The sequence below is a fragment of the Sceloporus occidentalis genome, unplaced genomic scaffold (assembly GCF_023333645.1).
Source record: "Sceloporus occidentalis isolate IW3139 unplaced genomic scaffold, rSceOcc1.0.p SCAF_52, whole genome shotgun sequence".
Classification (NCBI taxonomy): domain Eukaryota; kingdom Metazoa; phylum Chordata; class Lepidosauria; order Squamata; family Phrynosomatidae; genus Sceloporus; species Sceloporus occidentalis.
Window position 1 is genome coordinate 2,581,640 of NW_028317032.1, and position 20,113 is coordinate 2,601,752.

At 40.6% G+C, this 20,113-nt stretch overlaps 2 protein-coding genes across 3 annotated transcripts; both read left to right on the plus strand.

The window, feature by feature from the left end:
* The first annotated feature begins 405 nt into the window (after positions 1–405).
* Positions 406–10,241, plus strand: LOC149288333 (cytosolic 5'-nucleotidase 1A-like). Its single transcript, XM_089491875.1, has 6 exons — positions 406–525; positions 982–1,149; positions 6,225–6,354; positions 7,509–7,631; positions 8,357–8,541; positions 9,882–10,241. Exons 1-6 carry the CDS (start codon positions 406–408, stop codon positions 10,239–10,241), a joined length of 1,086 nt encoding a protein of 361 aa, XP_089348001.1.
* A 6,088-nt stretch (positions 10,242–16,329) lies between these two features.
* LOC149288334 (retinol dehydrogenase 14-like) lies at positions 16,330–19,663 on the plus strand. 2 transcript variants are annotated; one of them, XM_089491850.1, is made up of 3 exons: positions 16,330–16,355; positions 17,080–17,359; positions 19,046–19,663. In XM_089491850.1, exons 2-3 carry the CDS (start codon positions 17,087–17,089, stop codon positions 19,661–19,663), a joined length of 891 nt encoding a protein of 296 aa, XP_089347976.1. In that variant the 5' UTR covers positions 16,330–16,355; positions 17,080–17,086. The 2 variants fall into 2 exon arrangements, with proteins under 2 accessions (XP_089347976.1, XP_089347975.1); XM_089491849.1 differs by lacking the exon at positions 16,330–16,355 and having other exon boundaries at positions 17,123–17,359.
* Positions 19,664–20,113: the final 450 nt, after the last annotated feature.

Here is a 20,113-nt window from a genome sequence, read left to right on the forward strand (position 1 = left end):
CCTTTACCTGCCCACGGACACCCTCACCTGCCGACACCCAGATCTACCTGCCGACACCCAGATCTACCTGCCGATCCCCCGACACGTTCTATCCACACCCAAATAGATCGTATTCTTATGTAACGTGCTGAGGGGTGTGTGGCTTTCTCTGCTCCCCGGTGTCCGCCTCCCGCTTCCCTTTGAAGACAGAGCCGATTCTCGCAGGACCTGCCAGCCGGATCTCTGACATCTTTCACCCCCTAAAAGAGCCCAGGGTGCCGAGTATCTCCAGCACCGGGGGGACCCGCCCCGCAGTCACCCACCGCCTTCCCCACACCCACCGCCACACGCCCCGATCTCCGCCGCCGGGAAGCCGAGCCCAGAGACACCCGCCGCAAACCTCCTGCCGCCCGCGCCCTCGCCACCATGAGCACGGCCACCGGCACCCAACCGACCCCCGCGGCAGAGCCCCCCAAACACGACGAGGGCGTCACTTCAGCCAAGGCCTTTTATGACAGCCTGGCATCCAAGAAGAGGCCGAAACTGGTAACAGGAGGGGGGGGGGTAGTCTGCATCATTTAACCCCATTTGTACCTGGGGGGGGGTTACAGCTTAAATGGTATTTAAATAGTACTACAAGTATTTGAATGCTTCTTCATTTCCAGTGGGCCCCAAAGGGTTAACACCCCTGCATTTTCCAAATATAGATCTGTGTAACCCTTTCCGCTCCTTTGGCACCAAATGGTTAAATACCCCCTCAGCTGTGCCCCTGGTTGTTTCAAATGGTTAAATACCCCCTCAGATATGCCCCTGCTTGTTTTAAATGGTTAAACGCCCCCTCAGCGGTGCCCCTGGTTGTTTTAAATGGTTAAACGCCCCCTCAGCGGTGCCCCTGGTTGTTTTAAATGGTTAAACGCCCCCTCAGCGGTGCCCCTGGTTGTTTTAAATGGTAATTTGTGTTGTGGCCTTCGTAGGGTTAACGGTAACATGTCTGTCTCGCAGCCGAAGCCGCAGACCGCGGTGACCATCGCCGTCTCCTCCAGGGTTCTGTTTAACATGTCGGAGGACCGGAAAATGTACGAGGAGGAAGGGGTGGAAAAATACGTGCAGCACCAACAAACACACGAAGAGGAGCCCCTGAAAACGGGGCCCGCGTTCCCCTTCGTGAAGGTATAAGAGGGGCAAAAAGAGTGCGTCGGGGGGGGGGTAAAAATAACATAACCTGCGAAAAGTAGCCACCTAAACTGTAACGGTTAGTAACATGAAAATAAAGTGAAACAAAAATGGAAACAAAACCCCAAAACTCACTAGAAAAATACCGGTTCTGATTGTAAATGGAGCATAAGGTGACCCAACATCTTTGGCGCTGGCGAGAGCCCTTCGGGGAGGAAAAACTTGTGACGGCGCATGCGGTGGGTGCTGCTGACCGGCTGATCACAGTGGCCATCCTGTGACGTCACCAGAGACCGGTTCAGTGACAGCCGGCGTGTCGGATATTTAAAGGGTGCGTCCTGTAGAAAAGCCACTTCCTATACTGCGAAAAGGGAAGCTAGCGTGTACCCTACGGCATTATTCCTCCCCAAATGTAAGGGCCACAAAGCAGCCCCTTTAAACAGTGCAGACAGTCCCTGCGGCATGGTGCGGCGTTACCAGGACGCGCTGCGCATGGACGCCTGGCATAGCAAAATTCCATTCCAGGGCTCGGCATTTCTTTGTAAGCAGCTGCTGAGTGTGACGACTCCCATAGAGCATAGCCAGCCCGCCGTGCATCATGGGAGATGTAGTCCGCAGAAGCTGCTACGCCAAAGATTGATTCCTGGCTCTTTACTGAGAAGGTGGCTGATAAGTGCAACAGCCTCCCGGCAGAAGGGGTAGAAGTGAACGCCATAAGGGAATATAAACATACGCGGGATAGGGATATGGGTTCTGACTTAAGACAAGACCGAGGACTTCAAATAGACGGGCCGAATGGTCCTGATCTGCCGTCACTTTCTGTGTTGGTCTGTTTTTTATCTATTAATACGAGTGTATTATCCGTCTCAGCTTCTAGAAAGGGATGTGAGTGCGAGAAGCGCTCGTTACTCCACTCGGGTGTGAACCCTGTTAAACCGGTCAAGGCGCTTTCCGACGTACAGTAACACCTCTCTGTAAAGACATAAAGCATCACTATGTAGCAGTAAAATACATAAGCTATTATTAATATGCAAAGGAGGAGTAGATACATAGGAACGCCTTCCAGACAAGTTGTGTGGACAGGTATAATAAATAAAAAATAGTAATATTTACAACAACAAAAAAATTACAGAATTGTACATTCACGAGAGAGAACCAGCGAAAAAACCCGAATGCTATTCCGATTTATATGTTAATTTCAGTCAAAATAATCATTTCCAAATTTTTTTATTTATTATTTAATTTTTATTATTCTTACTTCTTTCATCTATAACGTAAATCACAGCTGCTCTTAAAAAACTAAAACCCTATTACATTATACATTTTTATTAATTATATGTATAATTGCATTACATTATTAATTTAGTAATTATTGTATTTGATGAAAAGAAAAGCCGCAAAGGTGATGGGTCTTCTTTACGACAATGAAACTCCGGCGCAAATATTTGGCTACCTTTAAAATTGAGCCTTTTACTGGCTTTGTACCAATATGTCAGGTCCAGGCCTTCCCATGTTTTATAGCAGATTGTAAACATTAATAATAATAATAATAATAATAATAATAACTGTACAAATATCTCAGGCTTTCCCATGTATTATAGCATTATAATTTTATTATATATATTAATATTATCTAATGCTGTAATACATAGGCTTGCAATATTATTATTATTATTATCATTATTATTATTATTTAATGCTATAATACATGGGAAAGCCTGAGATATTTGTACAATTAATAACAATAATAATAACATTTGTACAGCTATCTCAAGCCTAGGCTTTCCCATGTATTATAGCATTAGGTTATTATTAATAATAATAGAAAATAATAATATTTGTACAAATATCTCTAGTCTAGGCTTTCCCATGTATTATAGCATTAGGTTATTATTAATAATAATAGAAAATAATAATATTTGTACAAATATCTCTAGTCTAGGCCTTCCCGTGTAAACTAACCAGACCATCTAAACTAACTCGGGTTGGGATAAAAACTACTTATTGTGTCCGCTTAGTGACAACAATAGTTAAACAAATCAATTTTATTGTTTTATTTGATGGCAAATCCGACCCATTCAGCCATCTGGTCTGCCCATTTTTGTCCTGATGTAAAGACTCCGGCCGGGTCGATGGTACGTATTGTACAAATTGTACAACCAGGTGATGCAATATTGTTAAAAAGTATCTGTCGTTTGTAGAAGAATAAAATATCGCAATGATTGTCGAGATGCAGTCGCATTTGGTGATTTGGGAATTTCCCATCATGCATTTCACTTCCTTTGCATGTCCTAAAAATCCGTTCCTATTTGTTAGAACTGATGCAGCGTCCAAGAAATAATTCTTTCTATTTGTTAAGCACCTAGATACATTGATTCACAGTCCTTAGCCGTTGCAGGATCTGTCGTAATCAAGAAACCAACAGGAAATACGTTGGGTCTAGAAACTCACGACCCAGGGCACGCGGTGATAAGCTATAACGGCTCAAAGGTTTAGTAACTGCGACAGCAAACAATATTCTCAATGGAAAACTGTCTCCTACGTAAGCAGATCAAAGTAAACCTCTGGGCAGCCAATTGATATCAAAGTTATTAAACAATTAGGTTCAATTACAGTAAACCAGACATAAAAATGTGTCCAGATCCCCTTGATACTCGTGCTAGTGTAAAAAGAAAGGGGGCATGAAGACGAAACACGTTAAATAGCATAATATCATAATCCACAGTTAAAATTGTGGTGTCCAGTGCTGGAAATGCAGATTGGAAAGCAAATAGTTTGGTTTCCTATTTACTATTATTTGTGTAGGTTTGGGTCAGCCTGGGGTTCATTTAATTAAATATATAATTTTTATATATAAATATATATATATTTTTTATATTTTCTTAATTCATATGGTTAACACAGTGTCTTAATTGATTTCTGGGACATTTGTCAGTTGATATTTGCAGACAGAAAAAAGTGTCAATGAATCGGTAAAGATAGTTTTGGGTTTGTTTTTTTTTATTAACCCTTGCAGTGCTGTACTAAATTCATCTGTCTGCAAACGGCTGAGCTTTTCCGTTTCAAACTCCTCCACGCGTGTACTGTGTGTTTCTGTCACCTTTTTACTGTAAATAAATCAGTTAAGAACCTACTTTAAGTTGCAGTATAAAAATGTCACGCCTCATTTAGAATGGTAGTTGAGTCGCAAGCAATGCTTTTTGTTCGGCACCGTTAACGCCAGCGAATGTTTCCGCAGGTCGTTGAATCTGGCCGCTTGTGTTTTAAAGGAGCAGTCAAAGCATGTTTTCCCACTATCTCTTATTTGTAGTGTTCGCGTCCAAACACAGTGTGTTCTTTGGCTCAGCTCTTTTTGTTAATGTTGGCTTCCGTACCGGTTGGGACTGGCTTACATGCCGGAGCTAAACCCGATCAGGGGCATTGCGAGTTTTCCTAGGAGCACGCGATGCTTGTGAACAAATGCATCTAAAACCTACTATTTACAAAAATGCGTAACATTACATTTATTTATGTAGCATTGTTACAATAGAGAACAATAGAAATATTTAGCAACGGCAATTTCGAATTGACAATAATATTACACGCGTGTTAAGACAGCATGAACCATGTGAGCTTACAATCTAATGGGAAGTAACTTTATAATGTGCAGTTTTATGTCTGAATTTTGGAAGCGCCCAAAAAGATGCGATACTGCCACACAGTAGAGATAATCATATATTTATTTTTAAACAATATCACAGATAAGTAATAAAAAAACTTAGATTCTATAAAATATTTTAAATCAAGTGGTAGCCTCAAAATAACTGCATTTTTTATTTTCCTTTATTTTTCTAAATATATCACTTTTTTGTTAGCTGGCGTTGGTGTGCAGAAAACTGTACTTTTGTGTTGACTAAAAGTTAGTCATTTAAATTACCGTATTTGCGCGATTATAAGACGACCCCCCCCCCCAAAAAATTTGAATATTAATTTAGGAAAAAAAGAAAAAGCCTGAATACACCCCATAATAACCATAAACCATAATACACCCCCTTAAATGCAAAGTGCGTGTAATTCCCAAGGGTAGGTCTCCAATTTACTTGGTCACCGTCAGCAGGTATGTTTCGATTTTTTTTTTGATTTTTTTTTACGTAAACTAATAATTCCGATCCTATGTACTGTTTGTTTTTAAAATGTGGACTACGCGTTCCACGCCTTTCAGGACAGGTACGGGCAAAGTTAGCTATAGCGTTTAGCAAGTGCCTGGGGGTATGGGAGGTAAAGGTCAGGAAGGGATGAGTCACAGGGACTCTCAGCTTCAGCTACCATGTATGGTTGCCATATCAGCAATATTTCAAGGCCAGATCAAATTTGTATGTGTTGCTGACCACCAAGTCCTTGGGGGGGAAAAAATTGACGATATAAAATGCCTAGTGCTATCGACCTTTAAACTATGTCCAAACTAGCTTCAGAAAGTCTGTATTTTCAGCTGCCGGCCGCCTCTTTGATATAGAATTCCACTGGCAGCTTCGCACGCATAAAGGGTTAAGTGCTACCAAAAATCTAGACTATATATTAAACATTGTGTTATTTGGTGGTGTAGCGGGACACTATAGAAGAGTGTGCTTTATTTCTGAAATATAAATTATCTTAAACTTTACCGAAAGCTATTTATATTCATGTAATGGAAGCACGGTGCTTGAACAAATGAAACTCAAATTTCGAAAATTCCAAAATATCCAGTAATAATCCATAGAGGTTGAAAGCTGCACCAATTAAGACCCAAATAAGCCAGCGCGCTCCATTTAAGACCGTATGCCGTAAAATGACATTCGTACGTAGCCATGTATTAAAAAAATTAGCTGTTTTCACACAAAAAAAAGACTCCATCCGATTAGAAAAAGGTTTAAACCGGTCGGTCGGAATCTCGGTGAGGAACTCAGCATCTAAAATATCTTAAAACATAAAAAAATAACCATTAAATCTTCAACCGGGAAACTGAAAGAACCACATGGACGTCCTTTGCTTTTGCTACATTGTAAGGAAGCAGCGTTCATCGTATTTTTTGTCTTTTGATTCCCCCCCCCCCGCAGGCTGTAGAAGAGGTTAATAAACAGCTACGGGCTCTCTATCCCGATAGCGAGGAGCTCTTTGATATTGTCCTGATGACCAACAACCATGCCCAGGTTGGGGTTAGGCTTATAAACAGCATCAATCACTATGGTAAGTCAAATAAACAGCACGCTTTATGCTTTTTTTTTGTGCTACTATGGTGAAGCGCGTTCTTTGCTGGCTCTCAGACAGCTCCTTTTAATGTAGATCTGTTTATTTGCTTATGTCAGGCCATGGGTGACAACGCAAGCTTTCAACAAAGGCATGAGCCCATAGCGGCAGGCTTAACATGTCAAGTTACAAATCACAGCTGAAAGACAAGTCTCTTTCTTACACGCTTCCCACTCGTTTTATAAGCCCCCATTTGAAGTCTTTTTTTAATGATAAAGTTGTCTAACAGGGGGATTAGGCATAGACTTCTCAGCCTATGAGTAATGGCCGCTGTCGCCCCCTCTTTCCTTTTGCCGGGTGGGATACGTTAGAAGATAAAAGGAGAACCAAAAAAATCATATCATGGTAGGGCCAGCTGTGAAGAGATCTCTCCCAAATTTAAGGTCAGCAGATAGAGCTGGGGGAGGAGGTGATCAGGAAACTCGTCTGACCCAGGGTGGTCTTGCAGAAGACTTTCATCATGACACCTACAGTATGTCAAGCCGTTCAGCATTCCAATTCCAAACGTTTCTGTTTCTATTTAAAGGTAGAAAAAACAGGTCTTTTTCCACGAGAACGCCCAGCGCATAGTGGTTTAAAACAACATATAGTAAAGTTTTACTGCACATCTAATCTTTGTTCTTTGTTTTAATGGCGGCAGGGGATCCATTCTAAAAGTAAGCCACGGAGAACTGCATATGTTACAAATTTGGTGCAGAATCGGTTCTGTTCGAATAACACGTGGGTTATGCGAAGGATGAATTAAAGTAACCAAAGAGAATTTCACCTCAACGTTGAGGGCCAACTCAGCCCTTCTGGTTAAAAGTATCTGACCAGGGATGATCGCGCATAATCCATGGTTAAGCCAAGGGGATTTGTTAGTTCTCACCTTAACTGAATCAATGAGTCCCTCTGTATTGCACAAGTAGTACCCACGCGCTTACGTTTCAGGATGGTCCCCAGTTATTCCCGATGTAATATTTTTTTAGCAGGCGTATTCACAAAGCACCAACCTAAATGGTTAAATCACTACAAAAATGTTACCACGCTGAATGACTCGGCTTAAACTGAAATGGATAAAAATACGTTTAATCAAACAACCATTTCGTGCTTAGATCTGAATATCGAGCGTTTCTGCATGACGGGCGGTAAAAGTCCAATTGGATACCTCAAGGCCTACTTGACCAATCTGTACCTGTCGGCAGACTCGGAGAAGGTCCAGGAAGCCATTGCAGAAGGTAAGACACTTCTCTGATGCTCAGTTGACCAAAGGCTTTAGCGGTGCATTGCGTCTTGCCTCGTTATTATTTTAAATACAAACATTTTTGATTCCATGCGCCGCCATTTCTTCCTGTAGAACATTTACGCCCACATCCATCCATTTGTGTATTTATCGTCTTAGTCCGTCAATTCCAGTCTTGTCGTACCCCCTAGAAAATACATATTGTATTAAGCGCTGTGTAAATGGTTGGCGCTATATACTGTAAATAAAAGATAATAATAATAATAACAACAATTATAATAATAGTTTATTGTGAAGTCTGCAGTAGAATTTGGAGACAGAATTGTTCAAACCAATTGAATTTTAAGTAAATCATTGAAATAATCTATCAGGGAGAAGATTTTATGCGTTCTTCTAGATTACCAAAGTAGACGTCCGCATTAATTTACCAAATGTGGCATCATGGGAACTGTGGACCTGTTGTGTCCAATTGTTTCTTTCTGCTGGGAGGTTAAAAGTGTCTTGGATGTCTCTTACCTTCTTTTTCTTTCCATTGCACTTATTTTGTGCTTCTATACTCATTTCCGTTCCTCTGAAACCACCATTTTCTTTTTTTTGATCTTTGCATCTTGTGAGCCCTTCTACCATTAATGCCTTCCATCGTTCCGTTCTCGCGATCCTCCCCTTATAAATCCCTGTAAGCGTTCTCTTAACTTTGCAGAATGGATTATCTTTTTGCAGGTATTGCAGCCGCCACCATGTTTATTGCTAAGAAGGATCTGGTCCTGCCGGAGAAGCAGCTGAGAGTAGCGTTCGACGGGGATGCAGTCTTGTTTTCCGATGAATCGGAGCAGATTGTAAAAGAAAAGGGACTAGACTCGTTTTTTGAACACGAGAAGAAATTTGAGAACAAGCCTCTGGCACAGGTAAGATATTCTAGGCCAGTGTTGTCTAAATGCATTGCTGATTGGTTGCTGCATTTAGGTGGTTGTTCCCTTAAAGATTCCAATTAGCATCTTCAAAATACCAAATCCTCTTGACATGTGAAATCACATAGATATCCGGGGGCCGTTAGGACCACCTCAGTATGAAGAAGTGGCTCTACTTTGAAATCAGCTCCATCAATGAATAGGTCAGCTTTTATTCTTTAACCCCTTAAGGACAATGGGTTGTCCTTAAGCCCATTAAAAACAATGCATTGTGAGTCCCTTTGTCGTGAAGGGGTTAACCATGCAAGTCAGTTTTTGTTGTCTTTAAGGAGCCGCTACTAATTGTAAATGGCACGACGACACGTCATGAGCAGTTTTCCTATTCTATACACTTTGCTAGCCAAGTAGCCAGCAAATATATAGATCACATATAATGGGATTAAAAAATAATTATATTTATATAAATAAATATGAATACATTAAATAATAATATCCTTTTTTTTTTTTAGGACAGGTCGGGATGGGTAGTTTGGAGTAACTTAGAAAGTTGCTTGTTTTTGAAAGAAAAGCAAATTAGTGTCCATTACAGTAACATGAAATGGATCAGAAATCCAGCGCAGATGGGGTTAATGTTGTAAATGACTATTGTAGCTGGAAATGGCTGATTTTGAATGGAATCTCATCATAGGCGTACAGAGGCCCTTTATCACTCCCATCACTCCTGTGTTCCAATGGCACGTTGTGTTTGCAATTCGATCATTAGAAAACCCTATGCAACTCGTTTCATGAAAGTGACCCCCAACTTTTGAATAGCAGTGTATACAAATATTTTGTTTGTAAGGCAAAATCTACTAAACTGGATGAAAAATGGAAAAATCTCCAACATTTTCAGATTTAGAAATTATGCACAGTTAATGCAAATTATTTGTAGCTTTTGCATGTCTGGGTTTAGAGACGCCTTATTTGCCTAGAATTTTCATCTAGGATTGTCATTTAAAGGCAAATATTACAAGTTGAATTGTGAGATTTTTTCTTATGTTTTGGTAAATTTGATATTTAAGGGCTATGGCCTCAATAAAGCCAAATCCATCCCGTGTTACTATATGTTTGTGAAAACCCAGCACAACAAAGAGAAAAAGCTGAAGATGTAATAGTACGTCCATCATCCTTAAGGGATGGTCTTCATGGAGGTACCACTACCTCCTTTGTCCTAAAGAGTTAGATTTTAATCTAATTATTCTCAGAATAAATGTTACATTTGGTGTTGGATGGAAAATATATCAAACATCCATCTAACATTAGCAACTAATACTATCTATTATATTTATTGTCTACAGGGACCGTTGAAATGCTTTCTGGAATCCTTGGGTAAGCTTCAGAGGAAATTCCATGCCAAGGGCGCACGTCTAAATTGCCCAATTAGGACCTACCTCGTGACAGCCCGGAGTGCAGCTAGCTCAGGAGCCAGGGCCCTGAAGACCTTGCGCAGTTGGGGTTTGGAGGTCGATGAAGCCCTGTTTCTCGCAGGTGCTCCAAAGGGTCCCATCTTGGAGAAGATCAAGCCTCATCTTTTCTTTGACGACCAGATGTTCCACATAGAGGGTGCTCAAGAACTGGGCACCATCGCAGCGCACGTGCCTTACGGGATCGGTCAGAAGTACCATAAATCAACTTTAAAGGAGGCTGAGAAAAAATAAAAGGGGCTGCCTACTTATCATGAAGTGTTCTATAACCAAAGCGGAAATAGATGCTGTATTTAGGAGATCTGTATTTTTATGTATGCGGGTATTTTGGTTCAAAAGAACACAATTCTTTTTAAATTCCCAGGGTTAATTATTTTACTTCTTATTTTTACTTAGATGTTAGTGCCTTAGGTTTTTTTTTACAAGACAAAAGCTTAACCCCTGATTAAACACTTACCAGTATATTCCTTATCATATTGGAAGAACAGCCCAGAAGATATCTCGCAGATAGATTAATACAATTAACATCAATTATCAACATTCCATAATAAATTGGAGATTTATCATGTATTATTCTCCATGACATTTTGGAATAACTATACCTGATTTAATTAGCTTTAGTTTTTATATGTGATATTTCTGTTCATTGTGAGGGGTTTTCCCTTCTGCTCTGGAAGTAGGGGGGGTCAGTGAATATCGGGGGTGGTTTTTGGTTTTTTTATAGTTCTATAAATATATAATTCTATATTTTCTAGGGGAGGATTGTTATTTGTCATTACAGCGGTTCCAAGAAAACATTAGTTAAGTATACGTAATAAATGTTGTTTCGTATACCTGGAAAATATACTGCTAAGGGAATAGTCCAAGGGCGTCCAACCTGCGGCCCTCCAGCTGCTGCAGGACTACATCTCCCATACTCCTCTGCCAGCCACCTAGCTGAAAGAGCATTATGGGAGATGTAGTCCTGCAGCAGCTGGAGGGCCGCAGGTTGGACACCCTTGGACTCGTCTATCAAGCATTATACTACGGAAGGTTTCGTCTGGTGTAACAAGATGCCCAGACAGGCTGAGATTTTAATCCTGCACTGAACTACAACTTTGAACACGGCTTCAAAATCACAGATCACAAGCGTTTACATTAAAAAAAGAAAGTATTCGTGATCTATCTGGGTTTCTGCTGAATATTTTTATCTGCTCCATGCACAATTTTAAAGCTGTTTTTTTATTTTCATCTCCTGTTTTCTTACTTTAATAAAATTATTATATAAATATTGTTTTTTTCCCCCCCTGATTTAATGTAAATTGTAAAGACTCTTAGTGAATATGTGAAAGCATCACTAGACTGACATATAAAGAGAAAAATCTCAACCAGATGTTGTGGAGCATTAACATTTTTTATTGTGGAGCAGAGGTAGGAATCTACCTACTCTTGGAATCTCTGGGTTTTTCCTTCAAATGGAATGAAGACTGGGGATTGAGAACTAACCCGGATAACCAAAAACCGGAAATAGAGAAAAGATCCACAGGAAAGACAGAGGTCTAAAACTCATACTGTGCTGGAACGAATGCCATACATTAATTAATCACAAGTAATAGCAATCCAGGCATAGATGGGGGAACAATTAGATAAAGAAAGGTGTGTTGTGGAGGATGGAGAGAACTTCACACTGGCCGCTGCCAATCTACTCTACTGTTATCAATGAAGGAAAAAAAAGTACAAACTGTGGGATGTTACAGTAAATATTACATATTCTAAAAGCTGTGATGGAGACAATTCCCGTGTAAGTACCTAACCGGGGCGCATGACAATTGCAACTTACACCTAAGGCTGGGCTGGGACACCATGTATGAAGGACTACTCACTCTAAACTGGCTGATGCAGGTGGTTTCAGACCAAACAAAAAAAGCAAGGGACCAGCCACCATTACCTTAATCTGATGATTCTCTGCAGACGTAGAATCCAGGAATTCTTCCCTTGTGTTCTTTGCACCAGAATTGCTACCTACATTATACACGGGCCAGGAAGGGAAATGCGCTAAAACATTAGAGCTAGTGTATTCACACCACTGGCTGCCCAGAGGCGGCATTTGCCGATACGTCCCTCTATATTAAAAGGAAAAGATGGTGGAGAACTGTGACACAACTCCATCAGAAATGGATCCAGGCATATGGGTTCCCTGGAAATATTGAAAGGCCGTGGTCCTAATATGCTTAAGAAATAAGAATAAAACATAATGGGCAAACCAAAAGGGCTGAACATCTCCTATGCATGAAATGCTACATTAATGACCTTACCGGTCTTATCATTTTTTGTTTTACTGAAGCTCGAAGTTCAGTCGCTCTATCCGAAGAACATTATAATTATTATTTATTGCTTTATATAGCGACATTATATTCTGTACAATAGGTATGTGGTGGAATCCGATACACTTTCTTCTTTCCCCGGCCAAAGGCTCAAACCACTGAAGCCTTCAAGTGGAAATGGCGGCCAAAAGGCATGTCCACTTTCCCACCCTAAAAAGCCGGAACTTTGGGGATCCGGCTCCACTGTGGAATTTTCAGTGCGCTCAACAAACCCGTACTAGGGTCATGCTCATGGACCTCCCTGGGGGCTCAGAAGCAGCTTGGGTTTCAGAGTACCTCGATCTTAAGGCTGATGGACCAAGTATTTTCCTTTCTTTGACATGCTGCACTTGATCTTACTGTAAAGAGTAAACCATTTAAACAATGTCGAAAAGTACAAGAGTAAACATGGGGATGTAGATGCAACTCTTGGATGGGGGGGAGGAGTAGAAGCACCTAAATATTGAATTCTAGTTGGTTAAAGGTCATCTGAAAGATGTGCATCTTGTTGGAAAACCTAACATAATGGGATTCATCAGATACACCCATGTTACCAGATCTGTGGTTTACTTCCCAGTTACAGATCCATCTACTTTATATACGCAGCGTACATGTAGTAGACTTTTCAAGGTGTGCATGTCAAGAAAAGAGGAAGAACAATGCGTATTTAAGCAATAAATACCAGGAAATGTAACTTTCTTTAAAGAAGAATAACTCTATTGTAAACAGACATAAATAATTGCTGACATACAGATAAAAAAATGTAAAAAAATCTCTAAATTGCTGGCCCCGAGGCTATGGTGATGAGTTCAATTTAATTTTAATTTTTTATTGATTTAATTTTTAATCTTGTTAAACCTTTACGGTACAAATGTGGGAATAAAGTTAAAATGTATATGCTCAACAGAGAGCATTTGATATAAAAAAAAATACTTTCAGAGTTGGTTGATTGTCTACTTACTGTGCCAGCCAGACAGGGACTGTGCCAGTGCCCAAGAACCATGAGAACAGAAATGAAACGGACGGGTACTGACCTCGAAGCCAAAAACCTTATTTCATTTGGCCGGTTAATGCTAACATTGTGTGTAAGAGCTTGGCAGGATTAGTAGCAGGTACTTGCAAATGAAATGACGCATGTCCAGTGAAATGCTTGCTGAATTTATTAGGCGGTGGTCTTCCAGTTCCTAATCAGTGTTGGTAATAACCTAAAAATGGGAAAAGCAATTACATGAATGATAAGAGAAATATCCATCGGTCATTCTACCTTCAGTAGGATAGATTAACTGTAAAGAGGTGAGAAGCTCGAGGTTCTTTTTCAAGATGAGAAAATATTTTGTAGATGCAGAGACCCTTGAAAAGAGGGATGTCTGGGTAAGAGAGAGGGACTGATCCCCTAATAAAGGACACTTGGGAAGTAAGTAAGGTTATAACTGCCCATATTTGTCTTTTAATCATAGATATGGATGGTACTCTAATCAAGATTTCCTCCCCTGACTTTTCACCCTCTTGCCTCACAGACTGTTTCTGGAATTGTATCATGGATGGCGTCCCATTCCTTGACGCTCAATATCTCCAAGACCGAGCTTCTGGTTATCCCGCCGTCCACAATTTCTGATATCTCTAATGACAACTCCACAATCCACCCAACGGATATCTCTGCTCTCGCGTCCTTACCACCCTCTCCGTATCTCAGACTTTCTCCCTCTTACTGTAATTTCAAGCCCTCTAGAAAACCCACCTATTCCGAGAAGCGTCCAACCATCCCTCCTGATACCCTCAACCAGCATCCTAAAGAAGCCTTCTGTCGTGCCCACCTCCAAGATCAGCAGAGTTCTCTGCATCGTCCTCATCCTCACCCCAACAAGTCTTCTCGGACTGTGACTGTAAGCTCTTCTCCTTCTGTGCCAGTATGTTTTAATGCGTGTTAATGTCGTGGGCATTTTAAATGTAAATATTTGAACGTCTCCTATTGTAACAATGCTACCGCATCTATAATATAAATAAATAGAATGTAATATAATGATGGCGTTGTGAGTAAATTGGAATTTTACGGGATTTGTTAAAAAAAAATTTAAGAGAATGCAGAGAGAGAGAAAAGTGAGCTGGGTTTCTAAGTTTAAAAAATAAGCAGTCATTACTGCCCCTTTAATTAAATAGGGTGAAAAGAATTTAAGGCATCTGAAATATTGTTTAATAATATTAACCACCTCATAAACACACATTAAAAAAATTCTGGACGTCAGTTTAGGCTGAATATTTTTTTGGCGCCACATCTGAGAATATATCAAGAATCGGCAAACGCCATGCAGGCCGGTTACGGTGTGCAATCTAAGAAAAAAGCCTTTAAAAAATAGACTAAACGTATTCACGACCTGTGAGAAAATCATGCTCAACATTTTTGAGAGTAAGAAGTTTTATTTAAAAAAAAAATTTAAAAAAAATTGTAAAAAATGCAGAAACATGTTAAATGCTCATATACTACTTGGCAATCCAGACAGTCTGCTGATGGGACTTCTTGTTTTCATATCAAACATAAGGAATTCATATTTTTAACAAGAAGAACAATTTTTCTTCTGTGAGATGGAGACAATAATACACCCAAACACGTACAGGGTAACTGAATGCGCTTCTTTATTGCCTTGTCCAAAAAAAATACTATTCCATATACTGACTGCTTTCAAAACATATTGTTATAGTTATATATATATATATTATTTTATTAATATTAATTTATTAATATTTTATTTTGCCACTAATACAATTCTTATACAGAAATGTTTGTCTCTATACCCCATCCCCTCTAGATTTGAAGCTTGGGGACTTCTTTACCTAAAGTATTGTCTTAGTCCGTCAGTTTTAGTTTTGTCGGACCCTTTCATTGTATAGACTGTAAGAAGGGCTACGAAAATTGTTGGTGCTAAATTAATAAAATCTGATAATAATAATGATAATTCTATGAAAGTTTACCTCAAACTGTCATATAATTAATAATAATAATAATAAGAATTATTATTATGATTAATAATCATAACAATAATAATTCTATGACAGTTTACCCCAAACTGTCATAGAATTAAATTGTTGGTGCTAAATAAATAAAATCTGATAATAATAATGATAATTCTATGAAAGTTTACCTCAAACTGTCATATAATTAATAATAATAATAAGAATTATTATTATGATTAATAATCATAATAATAATAATTCTATGACAGTTTACCCCAAACTGTCATAGAATTAAATTGTTGGTGCTAAATAAATAAAATCTGATAATAATAATAATAATAAACTGTCATAGCATTATTATTATTAATTCTGATTATTAATTTCATTTGATTCTGATCAATAGGGTCTTATGTCTTACATGATTGCTGTTCAACAGAGGCAGGGTAATTGTTCGTGTTTCCAGGTGTTCTATGGATGAGAACAGAAATACACATTCCAGGGTTATTTGTCAAAGAAGTTCTCAACAGAAGCAATGCCAAGACGTGTCAAGAAGAGGTGTTGATTTGGGCACCAAACCAGAAATGTCAGGTTGCATTTCATTATTTTCTTCTTTTTTTTAATGCCGTTGATACAATGATGCAGGATGGGCCAAGTTGTTTAGTCTCCGCTTTCGCTGAAATATAAAATACAATGAGAGCCAGCTAGCCGTTCTCCCATCCAGATAATCCGTCCGCCTTCCAAGCGGCTAATGGAATCTCGAAATTTTAATCCAAATTGGGTTGTTACGAGCGTAGTTCCCAAGACGAAATAAGGTATGAACTGCTTGGTCCAGGTTTGCCTCGGTGGAGGAGATCGCTAAATGCATGAGCAATTATAGTGAGATGGTTATAGGGCCAAATACAACACTTTACATCAGAGTAATGGATCATATTTCTCCAACGGAAAAAGAAAAACCCCTCAATTATCCGTTGGGTAGACTGACAGCACCCAATGAATTCTGTAAGAAAAGATAGAGCCTCGAAGCGGTGCTTTTGGGGCTTTTTAAAAGACTTTATTAGAACAAGGAATGACCATGATCACATTCATCAAACCAGAATACGGGAAGCCTATCCCGTGTATGTTTAAATTTCCTCAATGTATTAACCTCTACCACTTCCACTGGGAGTCTGTTCCACGTATCTACCAATCACATAGTACAGTAAAAGAGTAACAGAGATTTCTAGTTCAGTAAAGCCAGTCACATTTGTAGCTTTTTTATAACACAAACGGTAGCAAACATAATAATGTAAATTGTATTTATTTTGTTGTATGACAGACAGCTTGCTCTAGATGCTAATTTACTATCCAGATGCAGACAATGTTTGTTATCACAGCTATTCCCCCTTTATCGTGACATTAACACATATGCCCCCTTATCGCGACATCCACACGAATGCCCCAGCATCCCTTTTCACAAACTACCGCGCGTCCTTATTGTGGGACTTCAAAAGGCGGCATCTTTGATTCGGTCATGACGGGCTCAATCCACCATTATATTTAACTAAACGTTCAGGGCTTTCAAAGCCGCACAGATATTATGACACCTAAAGTATCACGATGCCCCGTGCGCATGCGCAGAGGTGGGGTTTCTCCCGTGTCTGCGAGCACTTGCTGGCGTTTGCGGCTCCTGAGCTTAAATTCAACAGCATCGCCCTTCCCAGAACAAAGATGGCGGCTCACACCTCCGCCTGGATGGTAGCCGCAGCTGTCGCTTTAGGTGGCGGACTGATCCTAGTTACTCGCCGGCTAATGAGTTCCAGCGCGCGAGCGGTTTCTTCCGGGCTGATGCGGGGTAAGACGGTGATCATTACGGGGGCCAATAGCGGCATAGGCCGAGCAACTGCGGCGGAACTGCTGAAGCAACAGGCTAGGGTGATCTTGGCATGCAGGGACGTAGGCCGGGCTGAGGAGGCGGCTCAGGACCTGCGCCTGGAGACTGAGGGAAAAGGGGAAATAGTCATCAAGCAGCTGGATCTGAACTCTCTGCGATCTGTCAGTCGCTTCTGTCAGGAAATACTGAAGGTAAGGCCTACAACGTGGGGACCCGCTGGATGAAGGCCAGTCGTGGGGGGCCGTTGGGTGAATGCCGGGCTACGGGGTCTTGCTGTGTGAGGGTGGGCCCGTGGGGTCCCTCTGAATGGGGGCTGTTGGGTGAAGCCCTGGCCCCGTTGGGTGAAGGCCGGGCCATGGGGTATTGCTGAGTGAGGGTGGGTCCGTGTGGTCCTGTTGGGTGAGGGCCTGCCCGTAGAATGCATTCCTCCCAACAAGGCCACCTTGCTATGCTCTGAAGGTGAGTGCTGTGGCAGGCCCTGCTCACGTCAGGCACTGGCCCCTCCCCATCACAGGTGTTGTAATATGGGGGTGTAGCCTGGCGGTGTGATATGGGGGTGTAGCCTGGCAGTGTAACCCTTTGTAGACTGAACGGTGTTGTCTGCGGGTGTTCAGGAATGTGGCGGTACAACCTTGTGTGTTGACACCTTCGGTAGATTTATGGTGGGCAGAACTGGTTTAGAGCAGTTTTGTTCTGGGTTTTTTTTCTCCAATATCTGGCCTTAATGGCCGCGTTTTGTTGTCTTGTGTTTTGTGAAGATTACGTGTTTGGAACGTGTGACCATCATGAATGTGAAAATTATACAATAACACACAGATTTTTAGGATAGATGGGGCATCTAGAACATCGTTACTAGGAGCCACTAATACAGTCTACATTCAGCTGGTTTCTCCCTTTCCCCGGTATGTATCTCGTATTTTAGGGCATATTTATCTGGGGAAGGTAGTCTTTGTATTTTTATTTATATTTTAACAAAATTTAATTAAAAGCTAAGTTTTAAGAGATCACAAAACTAGTTGAACTGTTTCTTCTTTAGGGTGACCCTCTAGCGTATCTCCTCGGACAACAGCAGATGTTCATTGTCTCAACGGGGCGAAACTGTTTCAACAGCACTGCTCTCTATGATGAGGCTTAATAAATACCGCTGCCTCTCGAAACGGCACCATTAAAGGTCATATTTGACTTCTGCGCTCCTTGTTCCAGATAGGCGCCGCAGATAGGCCTTGTAAGGACCCGGGCCGCACCGCAGTCATGATGGTCAGCATTACGTGAAGTCCTCTGTTCAGAGCTCTTCTTACCGTTTAGCGAAGTGGAGCTGATAGACTGAAGCTGTCTCTTTTATTAAGACTAGCAAGAGCGACCTTGCTCTACTCCCAATAAACAGCCATCCGGCATGTATGTCCGTAGCAAACGAAGAGCTGTATTTTAGCGCCCTGCCCCGCGGCTGCCATGTTATCTTTAGGTGATTTTTTCCGCTCTAAAGGATCTCCAACGTGTGATTTCCTATTCCCGTGAGGCATGGACCAATATCAGGCATTTTTTGTGAAGGCTTCATCTTTCTTATATTATTGCTAAAATGGATAATAATGAACTGGGGTCTCAAAAAAAATAAAAATTAAGGCCATCCAAAAAGTAGAACTACTTTTAAAATGCATTCACGGCCCATGAAAACGTGTAAAAAGAACACACAAAACGTTAAATATTCTTTTAGCTCTGAAAATCCCCAAGCCACTGATACCCATTCCTTGTGTAGAGTTGGCCTCAAAGATGCGTTTTCCTGGATGACGTATAGTACAGAATCTTTGTTTTGTGGAATGTCATTTTTGTCTAAAGTTTTTTTTTTTTTTTATTTTTTTTTTTTGTCTACCTTTTTTAAGGAAGAGCCTCGATTGGATGTTCTCATCAATAACGCGGGGGTTTTCCAGTGTCCATACACGAAAACAGAAGATGGCTTTGAAATGCAGTTCGGTGTCAACCACTTGGGGCATTTTCTCCTCACCCACCTTCTCATCGGTCTTCTGAAAAACTCCGCTCCGAGCCGGATTGTCGTTGTTTCCTCCAAACTTTATAAATACGGTGAAATCAACTTTGACGACCTAAGCAGCGAGAAGAGTTACAGCAAAAGCTTTGCCTATAGCCGCAGCAAACTGGCCAACATTTTGTTCACCAGAGAACTTTCTCGGCGCCTGGAAGGAACTAGAGTCACCGTCAATGTTCTCCATCCTGGAATTGTCAGAACTAACCTAGGGAGATACATTAATATTCCGTTCGTGATAAAGCCCCTGTTTAATGTGGTGTCCTGGGCGTTCTTTAAATCCCCTTTGGAAGGGGCTCAGACATCTGTGTATTTGGCATCATCTCCAGAAGTAGAGGGAGTATCTGGGAAGTACTTTGGTGATTGCAAAGAGGAAGAGCTGTTGCCAAAGGCAATGGATGATTTAGTGGCTCGAAAACTCTGGGATATCAGCGAAATTATGGTTGGACTTATTAAATAAACTTTGGAAATATTTAAAATGTCAGCCATAGAGAAATAAGGATACAATTAATTGGACGTGTCAATTAATCTGCCTAATTAGAAAAAAAGTAGAAAATAAGATTTTGAAATTCTTTACTTATAGGAACCATCACTTCATTAAGGGGCAGTTTATTGTCTTTGGCAGCTATTCCAAAGAATAATGTATATACATTATTGAATGAAGTTTAAAAACCATAGAGTACTTACCTTAAGTAGAAGCTGCAGCTCCATGCCTCCTACATGGTCCCAACAATTTTTACCACCGATTGGCTGCTTGGAGCTCTGAAAATTAAATGCTTACTAAGACGACAAAAAAAAAGTTGCTTCCTCGTAGGTTAAAGGACCTTTTTGGAAATGTTTGGTTTTTATAAAAAAAAAAAAAAAAAAAATGTAGTCTAGTGGCACTTTAACATGTGATGATCACATGTTA

Coding starts and splice junctions, on each gene's coding strand:
- LOC149288334 (XM_089491850.1), top strand. CDS start 17,087: ATGAGTTCCAGCGCGCGAGCGGTTTCTTCCGGGCTGATGCGGGGTAAG. Junction 17,360..19,045: donor TCTGTCAGGAAATACTGAAG/GTAAGGCCTACA, acceptor ACCTTTTTTAAG/GAAGAGCCTCGATTGGATGT.
- LOC149288333 (XM_089491875.1), top strand. CDS start 406: ATGAGCACGGCCACCGGCACCCAACCGACCCCCGCGGCAGAGCCCCCC. Junction 1,150..6,224: donor CCGCGTTCCCCTTCGTGAAG/GTATAAGAGGGG, acceptor CCCCCCCCGCAG/GCTGTAGAAGAGGTTAATAA. Junction 7,632..8,356: donor CCAGGAAGCCATTGCAGAAG/GTAAGACACTTC, acceptor ATCTTTTTGCAG/GTATTGCAGCCGCCACCATG.